Source organism: Erpetoichthys calabaricus, chromosome 17 (assembly GCF_900747795.2).
Source record: "Erpetoichthys calabaricus chromosome 17, fErpCal1.3, whole genome shotgun sequence".
NCBI classification, from domain to species: domain Eukaryota; kingdom Metazoa; phylum Chordata; class Cladistia; order Polypteriformes; family Polypteridae; genus Erpetoichthys; species Erpetoichthys calabaricus.
Genome location: NC_041410.2, coordinates 12,536,432 through 12,551,449, shown reverse-complemented (window position 1 = coordinate 12,551,449; position 15,018 = coordinate 12,536,432). Strand labels below are relative to the sequence as shown.

Sequence of the window (15,018 nt, the reverse complement as noted above, 5' to 3'; positions counted from 1 at the left end):
TTTGTTACTTAGTTAGTTAGGTGATGTTATGTTGATAGAACGCCTGTTATTATGTTAGCGGTTTTATCATAACCCCTACAAGCTAAATTGTAAATGGAATAGTTTTAATAATTTCTTGTCATTCTGACTGGAGATGAGTTCAGTTTGTGGTCTGCCTTGCAGTGTGTAAGGCATGGAGGGCAAACAGTTTCAAAGCGTACTGCAGCTATTGAACGTACTGAGCACACTGAATTTACTGACATATTAAAGTGAAGCCTTTGTAAGTTTGCCATAGAAAAGTAACAACAATTCAATAAAACAAACAAAAAAAAATCAATAAAAGATCCAAAAAAAAAAAAGTAATAACCTTTAAGTTTAGAAAGTAACTGAAGTTTAACAGAAGACAGCTAAGATTCTAATCAGACAGACAAGAAACCTTTTTCCCTTTTTTAAATTTCCACCTAACCTTTTTTAAAATGAACTTTACTGGACTGAGAGAATTCTTCTGTTACGTGTTTGACTCCTGCTGGGTGCTCAACATTGGGAACCTGGAAAAGACGCCGCTGCAGTGCCAATCCTGCCGACTACTCCTATTCCTTTTGCCTAAGAATGATTTTTGACATGTGGCAGAACATTTAAATGGCACGTGTCACTCTGTCACCTTTGACACTTAGCTGAACATTTTCCCACAAGACTGGACACCCAGGAAATGCCAGTTTTAGGTTTCGGCTGATTACAATCCATTTGTCTAGTGTTCAGTTTAGCAGCCGTGTGAGTTTAACACCACCAAAGCTCAGATATCGTCAGGTTAGGTTGCATCTCCAAAAGCGTCAAAAATGTGTTCAGCATGGTGTCTCAGAGGTGGCTCTCTGTCTGACAAGAGTAACTTCACTCCTAAAAAATAAAGGTGCCAAAGCAGTTCTTCAGAGTGGTGCCATTGGAGAACCTTTTTTTTTTTTAGGTCCCAAAAGAACCATCTTGCAGAAGGTTCCAGAAAGAACCTTTGCATATGGGAAAGGTGCTATATAAAGAAGATAAGATATATTATTATAACCATAACAGGTAACATAATAAATAAATGATAACTTGTTTGTGAAATACCAGTGGGTTCCTGATTTTAAAAGGCCTCTCATTGCATGTAATCACACGGCCTAAGTTCAGGTTTTCTTGATCTGTTAATATCGTGCTATAGGTAACCCTACTATACATTCACGATTTCCATTTTGTCCACGTAATATGTGGACGAACCTTTCTGAAGCCCATACAACCAAGTTCATGCTCTAAAAACTCCTTCCAGGTTGAAATGGGTCTTTGTCAAGCAATGAAACTACAAAGAACCACAGCGCCCAGTAAGATGCCATTAAGGAAGCAGCATTTTTGAGAGCGATGGAGGAACTGTTATTGCACGATGAGCGACTGCAAAAAGCAGACATTTGCTTACCGTATATACTCGCGTATAAAATTTGATTATAAAATCAGACCCCGACTTACACCTGTTCAAAAATACGATAATTATTATTTTTTAAAATTTTTTTTTTTACTAAGGGGCTTTGCCCCCAGGTCACGTCACTCGCCAACCCCCCGGCCTGCACTACACACCAGCCACTTCACATCTGTGGATTTCACTTTCACCAAACAATAAATCTTTTCATTCTCACCGATTCGCCTCTTCATTGTGTATAAACACTACTTTTCCCTGATGGCAACACGAATTAGACGATCTACAAGTCTCCGATTTAAAGTTTAAATCCGGACAATATACTCGATCTGTTTTCGCTGTTCTGTTACTTCACCGATTAATAATTTCCATTTGTTTGCGCTAATGCGATCTTTACTATCATTTTTTTGACATGTTCGAATATTAGTACTTCTATTATCTGTAACCTGCTCTGCATGTGTATCGTGCCAACGTTTTTGAATTCTTTACGACGTTCTACTTTGTCATCTACTCTTTGTCTTTTATTTCTGACCCCAGGCCTGGTTAAATCTCTTGGCACAAAATCTCGTCTCGCGGGACATGAAAGTATCTCTCTGAAAAAGTCACGTCTCGTCACAGGATTTTTTTATTATAACAGAGAGACATTTTCTTGCCTCCTCCAATCTCTCATTGGTTCCTTAGACGCATCGAATTTTGTTGCTGAAGCGTAGTTACCAATTTCTTTCGCAACTTCAACGACTTTTAATTTAAAACCAGCTTCATATTTTCTTCTGATTGAACGCTCCATCGTAGATAAGGGATGCTCTTACGATAAAGGTGTATGAGGGTGTGAGATACAAAAACAAAAATCAGTGCAAACGTCACTTTGGAATAGTTTGGGTATCACAGTGTGGTCACGTAGGCACAATACATGGAAGTAAAAGGCCATGTGCTCGGTGGTGACTCTCGCAGGTGGGCGTTAGCATATCGTAATCTCTTGGACCAATAGTGTGAGCTTTCCGGATTCGACTTATACAACCGACATTATAAAATACCAGAAATTATACGGTAAAATCAAGCCCCAACTTATCTGCGAGTATATACGGTAGTTCTGATGCATTGAAGTATGTACTTTAGTTTAATGAAATTTGACCACAACTGCAATAGTGAGCGTCGGGAAGGTTTTGAGGGTGGTCAAGTGGTAGGAAAGCTTAGAAAAAAGGCCATGTGCTCCGTGGTGACTCTCTCAAGTGAGTGTTAGCATATCGTAATCTCTTGGACCGATTGCGTGAGTTTTCCACATTCGACTTATACGACCGACATTATAAAATACCGGAAATTATACGGAAAAATCAAGCACCGACTTATCAGCTGGAGAACTTAAACGCGAGTATATACAGTACAAGTCGGGGTCAGCCAGATTGAAGTCGGTATATACCATAGCGCTCTTACACTAACTAGCCATTGTTACATCCCATTGAGATTGAGATTGTTGGATTGGAGAAGGAGCTTTGATACACCTCATTGAGTCCATCAGGTTCTTTCCTTAAAGAGTAGTGGCTGGTGGCAGGCTGGAGGCCATTCTGTACGCACCTTCTCCACGTTTAGGGCAGATTTCACAAGGACTACCCCAGCCTTCGCCTGGTGATGCACTGCAGCAGCACTCTCTCTTGGTTATGTTCTTAGATTTCGGAGAAGAGCACTGTCCGTTTTCAAACTTCGTATAGCAGAAGTGTCTTCTCATATCTGAAAGATGAAATGGAGAAGAGTGTTAAATGACCAAAGTGGGCGCTTGGTGCAGAAGCCATCAAAGTCAAACTCTTTTAGGGGCCCTAATAGAGACCACTGCCCAACAAATCACTTTACAACTCGTGATGGGCCGTAGTAATCCGTCTCCAAATCCTGCGCCCCTCTTGTTACTGTTTAGCTCAGGGGTCCTCAATCACAGTCCTGGAGGGCCGCAGTGGCTGCAGGTTTTTGTTCTAACCCGGTTGCTTAATTAGAAAGCAGTTCTTGCCAATAATTTAATTTCATGGCTTGTTGGTGCTTTAACTCTGCTATGTCAGGTCAGTCTCATATCCTAGATTTTCTTCCCCTTTCTAAGGATATCATCCAAATGATTTGAAGGCTAAAATGGAGGAGTAATTCTCATTCTTTCACTTTTTGTCTGCCGCTTGTGCTCTCTTCTTCTTCTTGATCCCATACAATGCTGAGATCCCACCCGGTTAGGGCAAGTAGCTCTGCCCCTTCCAGTCCCACTGACTTAAAAACCCGGGTGTCCCAGAAGGAGGAGTCCCTTTTGGCCCGAGCAAGAACATTAGAACAATCTGGACAAGAACAGGCCATTCAGCCCAACAAAGCTCGCCAGTCCTGTCCACCTAATTCCTCTAAAAATAAAATTAAGTTTTTAAAGTTCCTAAAGTCCTCCTGTCTACCATGCTACTTGGTCACTTATTCCACATGTCTGTGGTTCTCTGTGTAATGAAAAACTTCCTAATGTTTGTCTGAAATTTCCCCTTAACAAGTTTCCAGCTGTGTCCCCGTGTTCTTGATGAACTCATTTTAATGTCACCATCTCGATCCACTGGACTGATTCCCTTCATCATGTTAAACACTTCAGTCAGGTCTCCTCTTCATCTCCTGTAAACGCTCAGCTCTTTTAATCTTTCCTCGTAACTCATCCCCTGTAGCCCTGGAATCAGCCTAGTCGCTCTTCTCTGGACTTTCTCTAGTGCTGTTATGTCCTTTTTCTAGCCCAGAGTCCCAAACTGCACCCAGGACTCCAGATGAGGCCTCACCAGCTGCTGGATGGAGTTCTCTAAAAGCCAGATCCCTCTTAAGAAGCATTTATCAAAGTCCCATTACGGGATACGTGCCAAGACGCACTCTTTACGTTATTCATCTTCATATTTTTATGGACGAATAAAGGGGATGACCCAGTCGCTGTCTCAAAATGTTTTGTTTTTGACTCTGTCCTTGCCACACCCAGCCACAATAGTTACATCCCAAGTGATATCGGAGTCAAGGAGTGCAGCTGTAACAAGTGCTGAACTGCTGTATTTCTGTGCTTAGGAATTCTGGATGAGTATGAGGGTGGCACGGTGCTGCATGGCTGCTGCCTCATAGTAAGGAGGCTGGGGTTCACATCCCAGGTCCTTCCTGCATGGAGTTTGCATGTTCTCTCCATGGTCAGTGAGGGTTTCCTCCCACAGTCCAAAGACAGGCAGGTTAAGTGGACTGGTGATGCTAAATTGGCCCATGTGTGTGTGTGTTTTGCCCTTCAATGGACTGGCACCTTGTCCAGAAGGATTGTTCCTGCCTTGTGCCATATGCTTTACTGGAAAAGGCTCCAACTGCATGGGGTCCATGCTCAGTATAAGCTGGTGGCTGGATTAGTTCTGAGGGTCTCACCCAAGTCTTGTCGGGTAGCGCACTGAGTCGCGGCAGGTTGCCTAAGCGATTGGCATTGCCACGTGGTATATTTGCACTCTCTGCTCTGATGCACCACTCAGTTCACTGAAGGGGAATCCTCTTCCCGTTTTTAATGAACGTCTTCAATGCAGCGGGATGGGAAGACACTTACATGTGAAAAAGTGGGCTGTAACATCAAAAAGGCCGGATTAGTCCAATCTCTAATGGTCTTCGGGCCACAGCTTACCTATGCATATTCTTCCATTTGGTGACAACTCAAAGCCATCTGAACACTGACACTTGAAACTCCCAAGCGTGTTGGTGCAGGTGCCAAAGATGCAGTAGTCAGAGGTGATGGCACACTCGTCGATATCTGTAGGGAAGAGACAGGCAGAGTCCATTTATAAAGTCAGTCAATGTGGCAAATCCATCAATCAATCAGTCAATCAATCGATTGATCAGAGTTTAATCCCCGGCAGTAGCTCTCACACGATTATATACCACAAATATTATAAAAAGCAAGTAGAAATGCTATTCCAAAGCATGTCCTTACCCCAATCCCCTAGAAAATGTTTTGATTTATGTTCGCACCCCCCCACAAAGGTAATATCACATCTGAAGGTGAAAAAGTCAAATTTATCATTTTTGAACCAAAAACAGTAATGCAGGTAAACAAATTCAACTAAAAAAAAATGTTTGAATTCAGCACATAAAATTTCAGTATGAATGTTGAGCAATTTAACATTAGAAATCTCAGTAATCTTGTGAATGTATCCCTCGTGAAGCTTAGACACGCGATCAATGTTCAAGGGGACTGAGGGATTGGAGACCCCCCAGTGAAGCCTGCCGCTAAAGCAGTGAAACACAGTCATTGAGTTTTGTCCCCTGATAAAACCTCCACTGCAGTCCAAAACCAGTTGTGCTGCTTTACTGCCAGGACCGCCAGCAAGAGAGATGGGCCGAGGGTAAGCAGCAGGTGTCGCATTCAGGGGGCATACAGCTCCCCAAACCCGAACACAACACACACAGAGCCCAAGTCCAGCACACAACACACCTTTATTCAGCTGTGGGAAACGCTTTTGTCTCACTCCCTACAGCAACACACAGTGCAAAGCACCAAATACGCTGTATAACATTATATAACTACCTGTCCTGTTCTCTTGTCTCTTTCTCTCTCAGTTCTCCACTCTGTCTATCTATCTATCTATTATATAGTGCCTTTTGTATGTATCTATCTATCTATTATATAGTGCCTTTCATATGTATCTATCTATCTATTATATAGTGCCTTTCGTATGTATCTATCTATCTATTATATAGTGCCTTTCACATCTATCTATCTAAGTTATAGAGTGCTTATCTATCTATCTATAGAGTGTTGATCTTATCTACCTATATATATTTAACTATCTATCTATATATATTGTCAAAGCTGGCGGAGGCTACGGAGGTACGAGTAGCTCCAACCAAAGGGGCATGGGAACTTCGAAGGGGGTGCCGAAAGAGTAGGCCCTGGAGTGCCGGTAGGAGGGGTGAGCGCTGCCTGTGCGAGGCACGACAGGACACCAGGTGGTGGTGTCCAGGCAGCGTCTCAGCCCCTGTTTCTGTTCTTTGTTTAACAGGACCGGACCCTGGAGCTTCAAGAGTAGGACCCACTTCGGGGATGAGCAGCTCTGCCCGACGGGTCTTCGCTGGCAGTGGGGCAGTGTCGCAGGTGGCTGAGAGGGTGACCCAGCCGGGACGCCACGGAGGACCAGAAGAGGGTTTATGCCTTCCCCAAACCACGTGGGGGCGTCCGCCCTGGTGGCTTTGGGGACCGCCAGAGGGGCCCTAATACCTTGGGAGCCACACCCGGAAGTGCTGGGGGGAAGAGGATCGGGGACACCCGGAGTGTTTCCGGGTGCGCAGCCGGCACTTCCTCCACACTGGGGAGTGCCGGTGGAAGATTGTCGGGAGGCACCTGGAGCACATCTGGGCGATTATAAAAGGGGCCGCCTCCCTCTGTTCATTGACTTGAGTCAGGAGGAAGCAGGACGAGGTCTGGGAGGAGGCAAGGAGGCGGCCTGAAGAGAGGAGGCATTGTGTTGTGGCCAGGACTTTTAGGGACTTTGGAGAGTGTTGAGCACAGTTGTAAATATGGAGAAGGTGAATAAACGTGTGTTGGGTGACTTTAATGTGTCCGCCTGTCTGTGTCCAGGTCATCTTCCACAATATCTATCTATCTATCTATCACATAGTGCCTTTCCTATCTATCCATTATATAGTGCCTTTCATATCCATCTATCTATTATATAGTGCCTTTCTGATCTATCTTTCAGTTATATAGTTGCTTTCATATCTATTGATCTATCTATCTATATTACATAGTGCCTTTCCTATCTATCTATCCATTATATAGTGCCTTTCATATCCATCTATCTATCTATATTACACAGTGCCTTTCCTATCTGTCCATTATATAGTGCCTTTCATATCCATCTATCTATTATATAGTGCCTTTCTGATCTATCTATCAGTTATATAGTTGCTTTCATATCTATTGATCTATCTATCTATATTATATAGTGCCTTTCCTATCTATTATATAGTGCCTTTCACATCTATCTATCCTCTACTCCTCCCGACTCTGGCTAGGTGCTTGGTGACCTACAGTATGTCCGGTAGCACTTCCCGGTGTGGCAGAAGTGGTGCAACCAAGGGCTCAGCAGTAATCGTCAAGGTGCCCCCTCTCCATGCTCCAAACCTGTGGCCCCACTGCAAGCCAGGGGAGCTGCCCTCTGTCGTCCCGGGGGTGGTGTTGCCCCATGCAGGCTCCTTTTATCCGCTCCTTTTGTTACGAAGGCATACCCAGCCAAGTAAGTATCCCGGCAGTGTCTGTTACAACATAAAGGATTGTGGGATTTTGGGGTGGTGTACAAAGTTGTACAGTGGAAGGGAAGGTGCTGAAAATCTCAAAAAAATGTATGGATGAGAAATTTGGATAAATCATTGAACCAAAGCAGTTTTATGGTCAAACAGTCCAGGATGGCAAGGACCTGTAAAACTGTGTGAAAATTAAAGTCATTATGAAGATGAGAATTGTCCCCATTAGGATAGATTAAAACTACACCAGGGTTCCTTCAAAACATCTGCTTGCAGATTTTTGTCTTCCTTTTATTTTTACGCCTGTGGATTTCAGACATACCTTGACATGTCTCCTGTGTCAGTTCATAGCCGGGTGGGCAGATACATCTGTAGGATCCATCGAGATTTTGACAGGTTCCTGCTCCACATGTATTTGGGTTCACAAGACACTCATTAATATCTAAAAAAATAGAAAAGAAAGAATAGTCAAAACCCAAAGTAGGACAACTGTTTCCAACCAGTGGCGTGTAATTACTCGTGTCACTTATCCTGTAATGACAGGGATGACTCCAGGCTGAATGAAGCACTTTGCACTGATGCTTCACCTCTGAACCTGAGGTTTAACCATCATGTGTTTCCCAAGACTGAAGTAACTAGCACGTCTACACTCTACCTGTCACTACTCAGCAATTTTACAAGGTAAAATTTAAATGAAAAAATAAATCAACAGTCCAAAATTTGCCACTGGGCACCAAGGATACAAAAGAAAGAAATGGCACACCGTGTTTAAACTCCTAACAACCACCAGAGATAACAGCTGAGCCTGCAAGGGTTTGCATCATTCACCAGGCTCTATGCGACCAAAGTGAGTGCCTGCCTAACTCGTCGAGCTCCTAAAGATCACAAACAAATCCACACCGATGCTTCAAAAATGGATGGTTCAAAATACAAAACAATATGCAAAAATTATTCAAAAGAGCAGTGAAACAAGCTGCAAAATGACAGACTCATGGCTTTTCTGACATAAATCAATTAATAAATTATAAAAATGGAAGATGGACAAGATGGAAGATGGTCCTCAGCCGGAAAAGGGTGGAGTGCCCTCTCAGGGTTGGTAGCGAGATCCTGCCCCAAGTGGAGGAGTTCAAGTATCTCTGGGTCTTGTTCACGAGTGAGGGATGAATGGAGCGTGAGATCGACAGGCAGATCGGTGCGGCATCCGCAGTAATGCGGGCTCTGCATCGGTCTGTCGTGGTGAAAAAGGAGCTGAGCTGCAAGGCGAAGCTCTCAATTTACCAGTCGATCTATGTTCCTACCCTCACCTATGGTCATGAGCTATGGGTAGTGACCGAAAGTATGAGATCGCGAATACAAGCGGCTGAAATGAGTTTCCTCCGCAGGGTGTCTGGGCTCTCCCTTAAAGATAGGGTGAGAAGTTCAGAGTAGAGCCGCTGCTCCTCCGCATCGAGAGGAGTCAGATGAGGTGGCTCGGGCATCTGATCAGGATGCCTCCTGGACGCCTCCCTGGTGAGGTGTTCCGGGCACGTCTAACCGGGAGGAGGCCCCGGGGAAGACCCAGGACACGTTGGAGGGACTACGTCTCTCGAATGGCCTGGGAACGCCTTGGGATTCTCCCGGAAGAGCTAGAAGAAGTGGCTGGGGAGAGGGAAGTCTGGGCATCTCTGCTCAAGCTGCTGCCCCCGCGACCGACCTCGGATAAGCGGGAGACAATGGATGGATGGATGGATGGAAGATGGACAAAGAAAACAACACAAAGCAAACAAAAAATAAGCATGAAACAGTCTAAAAAGACAAGTCAACTAGCTAAAGAACGTAACACAGCCTTTCCTTCAAATGCCATCCAAGGCTTGAGGGCACACACAGTCTGTCACCACACCTCCCCTGCTCTGGGGGCTTTGGCAATGAATTCCTTTCCTGCCATCTCACTTACCCACACAGTTTCGACCATCATATGTAAGTTCGTAACCATCACGGCACACGCAGTGGAAAGATCCAATGGTGTTTAAACAATTCCCATTCCTACAGAGGTTGCGAACCGTCGTGCATTCATCCACATCTAGGGAATAAAATGGGAGTAACATGTTAGAACATTAAGAATGATGAAACACTCGAGCAGATCTGAATAAGAAAATGACAGCAAATCAAACACTCGTCTGCACAGGGGATAGATAGATAGATAGATAGATAGATAGATAGATAGATAGATAGATAGATAGATAGATAGATAGATAGATAGATAGATAGATAGATAGATAGATAGATAGATAGATAGATAGATAGATAGATAGATAGATAGATAGATAGATAGATAGATAGATAGATAGATAGATAGATAGATAGATAGACAGACTTTATTAATCCCAAGGGGAAATTCACATACTCTAGCAGCAGCATACTGATAAAGAAAATATTAAAGACTGATAACAATGCAGGTATAACAGACAATAACTTTGTATAATGTTAACATTTACCCCCCCGGGTGGAACTGAAGAGTCGCATAGTGTGGTGAAGGAACGATCTCCTCAGTCTGTCAGTGGAGCAGGACGGTGACAGCAGTCTGTTGCTGAAGCTGCTCCTCTGTCTGGAGATGATCCTGTTTAGTGGATGCAGTGGATTCTCCATGATTGACAGGAGTCTGCTCAGCGCCCTTCGCTCTGCCACAGATGTCAAACTGTCCAGCTCCGTGCCTACAATAGAGCCTGCCTTCCTCACCAGTTTGTCCAGGCGTGAGGTGTCCTTCTTCTTAATGCTGCCTCCCCAGCACACCACCGCGTAGAAGAGGGCGCTCGCCACAACCGTCTGATAGAACATCTGCAGCATCTTATTGCAGATGTTGAAGGACGCCAGCCTTCTAAGGAAGTATAAACGGCTCTGTCCTTTCTTACACAGAGCATCAGTATTGGCAGTCCAGTCTAATTTATCATCCAACTGCACGCCCAGGTATTTATAGGTCTGCACCTTCTGCACACAGTCACCTCTGATGATCACGGGGTCCATGAGGGGTCTGGGCCTCCTAAAATCCACCACCAGCTCCTTGGTTTTGCTGGTGTTCAGGTGTAGGTGGTTTGAGTCGCACCATTTAACAAAGTCCTTGATGAGGTTTCTATACTCCTCCTCCTGCCCACTCCTGATGCAGCCCATGATAGCAGTGTTGTCAGTGAACTTTTGCACGTGGCAGGACTCCGAGTTGTATTAGAAGTCTGATGTATGTTGGCTGAACAAGACCAGAGAAAGTAGAGTCCCCTGCGGCACTCCTGTGCTGCTGACCACAATGTCAGACCTGCAGTTCCCGAGACGCACATACTGAGGTCTGTCTTTAAGATAGTCCACGATCCATGCCACTAGGTATGAATCTAATCCCATCTCTGTCAGCTTGTCCCTAAGGAGCAGAGGTTGGATAGTGTTGAAGACGCGAGAGAAGTCTAGAAACATAATTCTTACAGCACCACTGCCTCTGTCCAAGTGGGAGATAGATAGATAGATAGATAGATAGATAGATAGATAGATAGATAGATAGATAGATAGATAGATAGATAGATAGATAGATAGATAGATAGATAGATAGATAGATAGATAGATAGATTACCTCAGGGGAATTCAAGCACCCAGTAGCTCAAACCCATCAGTAAAACAGAACAATAAATAAATAACAAAAGGTCAGATGTGCCAGTTGTCACAGCGTCAGAAGGCAGAGCGGTGACCAGGTCACGAGTCACTCATGTTGACAACAGCTTTATAAAATCTCACAGCAGTAGGACCAAATGATCTTGTAAAGTGTTGTGTTCTTCAGCGCGGTGAAAGAAGGTGACTGCTGCGTTTTCTTCTCTGACCCTCCCATAGTTCTGTGGAGGGGGTGACTGCTGTTGTCAAGGATGGCCTGTACCTTCTCCCCATTCACTTTTCTACCACAATTCCCAGTGAGTCCACAGTCCTGCCCAGCACCAAGTCAACCTTCTTCACCAGCTTTTCCATCCTCTTCGTGTTCTTACCCGTCACACTGCCTCCCAAACAAATGGCAGCAGTAAAGAGGACACTGGTAACGACTCTCTGACAGAACACACACAGCATTTCTCGACATATCTTACACTGAATGATCAGTCTTCTGAGGAAAAAGCGCCTGCTCTGCCCTTTCCTGTAGAGGACATCTGTGTCCACAGACCAGTCCAGTCTGTCATCAAGGTGGACACCTAGAGATTAATAAGTCTGCACCACCTCAATGTCCTCCCCTTGGATGTTATCAGGCTGAAGGGGGGGGGTGCCTAGACCTGTGTATGGACGTGTGTTTCAGAAAGTGGTGCACTCGTCCATATCTGTATACCGAAACACGGTGACAATGACAGGGAGCCTTTGATAGAGGAACACTGGACTGGTCAACAGGACAAAGTACAGTGACTTTACAAGCTGAACACTGATTTATAGTTAAACTAGTCAAAGTGCCCAGTGCTGCCCGGGTAAATATCTATAATGGTTTAAATGAATTACGCAAATGTTTATGTGTTCTTTAAATGTTGACCCTTTTGTCATTACTGGCTGCCCCCTCTCCATTAATCTGTCTGCTCTCAGGGGTGAAGAGTTGATCTTTTTAGTGTCTGAGTGGATTCCATAATCGCCGGGTTGGCACCTTGAATTCGATTTCTTTGTATCTTCTGGTTTGCTGTGGCTTCACAAACTGATATTTAATCCTCCCGTGAATAAACCAGTTAAAAGATTAAATTATTGATACGGCGTGTAAACTGGGCAAATCTGGTTGGAATGGCAATCTGTACCAGTGTAGACCTCCAGGACTGGAGTTGAGTACCCCAGTATAGAACAATGGCAAAGAAAAACAAATGAGAAGACGCAGAACAACACATAAGTACCACTTAGAGAACAATCAGGACAAGTTATGGGACCAAAGCGCTGCTACCTCCTGAAAGATGATGGCACTACGACACTACAGCTTATCTCTCTCTTCTCAGTTCTGGGTCTCAGTTCACTGAGCTTGTTGGAACAAACTGTAGCTAATATGGAGGCTGTCCTATTGGATTGGCTGTGCGTTATTTATGTATCTTTAAAAGGCTGCTAGTGACAGCATTATGAGGACAACATTTCCACCTTTCTTTCTTTTGTTCAGTATGTTATATCATTTGTGATGGATGCCATCATGAGAGAGGTGCACCAGGGTAGGCACGGAGTCCAGTTTGGTGAGGACCAGTTTCTAACAGATCTCATGTTCACCGATAACACCACCATACTGGCCGATAAGGATGCGGAGGCCACAGATATCCTCTACGACATCGCTCACATCACCCAGTTGTACGCGGACAAGACGAAAAGTACTGACAAGCGATGGATTGCCGGCCATCGTTCAACTTGATGGCTTCCAGAACAAGCAGGTCCAAGAGTTCAAATACTTGCAGTTGTTGGTGCAGGAAAAGAAAATCGCATCAACGGCAGAAATCCGCAGCCAAACTGGTCAAGCAGCCGCAGCATTTGCTTCCCAGAAGTGGTGTCTGTGAAAGTGAATCAACATCTCGAAGGTCGGCTGTTCCAGACCCTGATTCTGCCAATGTTCCTACATGGATCAGAGACCTGGATCCTACTCAAATCAGATTTAGAGAAACTCAAGGTCTTCCAAATGCATGGTCAACGCCAGATTCTACGTGTCTTCCTATGCCATCAAGTCCGAAATGAAGGAATTGGACACCGAATTGCAGACCATCGACGAGCAGATCCAGAAGTGATGACTACGTTGGGTTGGCCACGTGTGACCCACAATCGACAGGTGCACAAACTCCTCCGGTGAAATCAACCTGCCCAACGATCAGCACCAAAGAAAACCCTGGATCAAGCAGGTCGAAGAAGAAATCGTCAGAATTCATAGACTTAACATCGAGGAGGCCAGCAACAACAGCCATGGACCATCGGGCATGGAAACGTGTTATATGAACAAAATCCGACAACCATTGGCACCCACAGCAGCGTACGGGCTTAGGAGCCAATCCAAACCAAATGCCAGCTAGGGATCAAATAAGAAGAAGAAAGAAGATGGCGTATCTGCATTCAGCGTCTTACCCACGCAGTCGTTGTTGTGCGAGAGTTCAAATCCTGGGTAGCACAAACAGTTGTAAGAGCCCACGGTGTTCTTGCATGTCCCGTTGCCACAGGGTAGCCTTTCACATTCATCGACATCTGAAATACAAGCAAAAAAATAACGCTGTCCCGTTAATAAGACAAATTGTTTTTGTTGTTACGTGGCACAGGCACATCATTTTCAGTGTTACGTGCCAGTCCAGTTACAACAACACATTGTGGTGGGAGTCGCAATGTAAGTCGACATTAAGACTCTCATTAAAGAAGCAAAGGAGGAAGGAAAGGTGCCATCGTGGCACACATTGAGTCAAAATACGACCAAACAATGACACCATCCATCACACAATGATCATCATTTACTATAAGCCTTTCTCAGTGCCAAGTTTTGCTCTATGGCTGCTATGGTGTCAGAAGCCAGTCAGTCGGTCATTTTCTAACCCGCTTAGTCCTGAACAGGGTCACGGGGATGCTGGAGGTGATCTCAGTTAGCACAGGGCACAAGGCAGGGGCAAACTCAGGGTGCCAGGACAAACAGACACACACACACACACAGGCCAACTTGCATGTCTTTGAGGAAATCAGAGCACCAGGAGGAATCCCAGGCAGACACATGCAAACTCCATGCAGGGAGGACACGGGATGTGAACCCTAGTCGGTCTCCACTGCACCGCCATGCCACCCCGGAGTCAGAAGTAATTCTAGTTGAACACTGTGAAGGAGTGCCCGGTTGTCCAGAGGATGCCAAGAGTAGACAATGCAGACCCTGCCTTCGGAGCACTCAGCCTCAACACCTTATTACAATAATTCTTTGCATTTATATTGCGCTTTTTCTCACTACTCAAAGCGCTCAGCAATTGCAGGTTAAGTGCCCAACAGAGCAGAGTCCCTATTGGCATTTACGGGATTCGAACCGGCAACCTTCCGATTGCCAGTGCAGACCCCTAGCCTCAGAGCCACAATGGGCTTTGCATCATTTTAAAGCAAACCTGCTAGAGCCGGTCCAGACTGGCTCACGTCACTGCGCACTCTCGGGCACTCACCGACACACATGGTTTGATCAGGAGTCGTCTTAAAGCCATTATGGCAGGTGCACCGGAAGCTTCCCACCGTGTCGATGCACTGTCCGTGACTGCAGACGTTCGGGATCTCCAGGCACTCGTTGCGATCTAAAAGGATGAAAAGGGAAAAGAAGACGGAGAGTGTGAGATTGATGCTGGCGACCCCAAAGAATCAAAGCAACGCGGACGGTGAAATTCATACCCACGTGTCTGACC

The 15,018-nt window shown here is 45.0% G+C and overlaps 1 protein-coding gene and 1 long non-coding RNA gene across 3 annotated transcripts in view; one reads left to right on the top strand and one right to left on the bottom strand.

Moving 5' to 3' along the window:
- LOC127526167 (uncharacterized) overlaps positions 1 to 15,018 on the top strand; it is a 368,097-nt gene that overhangs the window by 25,325 nt on the left and 327,754 nt on the right. The window lies entirely within an intron of this gene.
- Positions 1 to 15,018, bottom strand: part of fbn1 (fibrillin 1) — a 311,649-nt gene that overhangs the window by 36,033 nt on the left and 260,598 nt on the right. For both annotated transcript variants that reach the window (XM_051920648.1, XM_051920647.1), the window contains exons 46-51: positions 14,785 to 14,910; positions 13,727 to 13,843; positions 9,603 to 9,728; positions 7,992 to 8,111; positions 5,055 to 5,180; positions 2,990 to 3,142 (exon numbers count right to left, since the gene is read on the bottom strand). In XM_051920648.1, the coding sequence (XP_051776608.1) occupies positions 2,990 to 3,142; positions 5,055 to 5,180; positions 7,992 to 8,111; positions 9,603 to 9,728; positions 13,727 to 13,843; positions 14,785 to 14,910 (768 nt within the window). The remainder of the gene's footprint in view (positions 1 to 2,989; positions 3,143 to 5,054; positions 5,181 to 7,991; positions 8,112 to 9,602; positions 9,729 to 13,726; positions 13,844 to 14,784; positions 14,911 to 15,018) is intronic.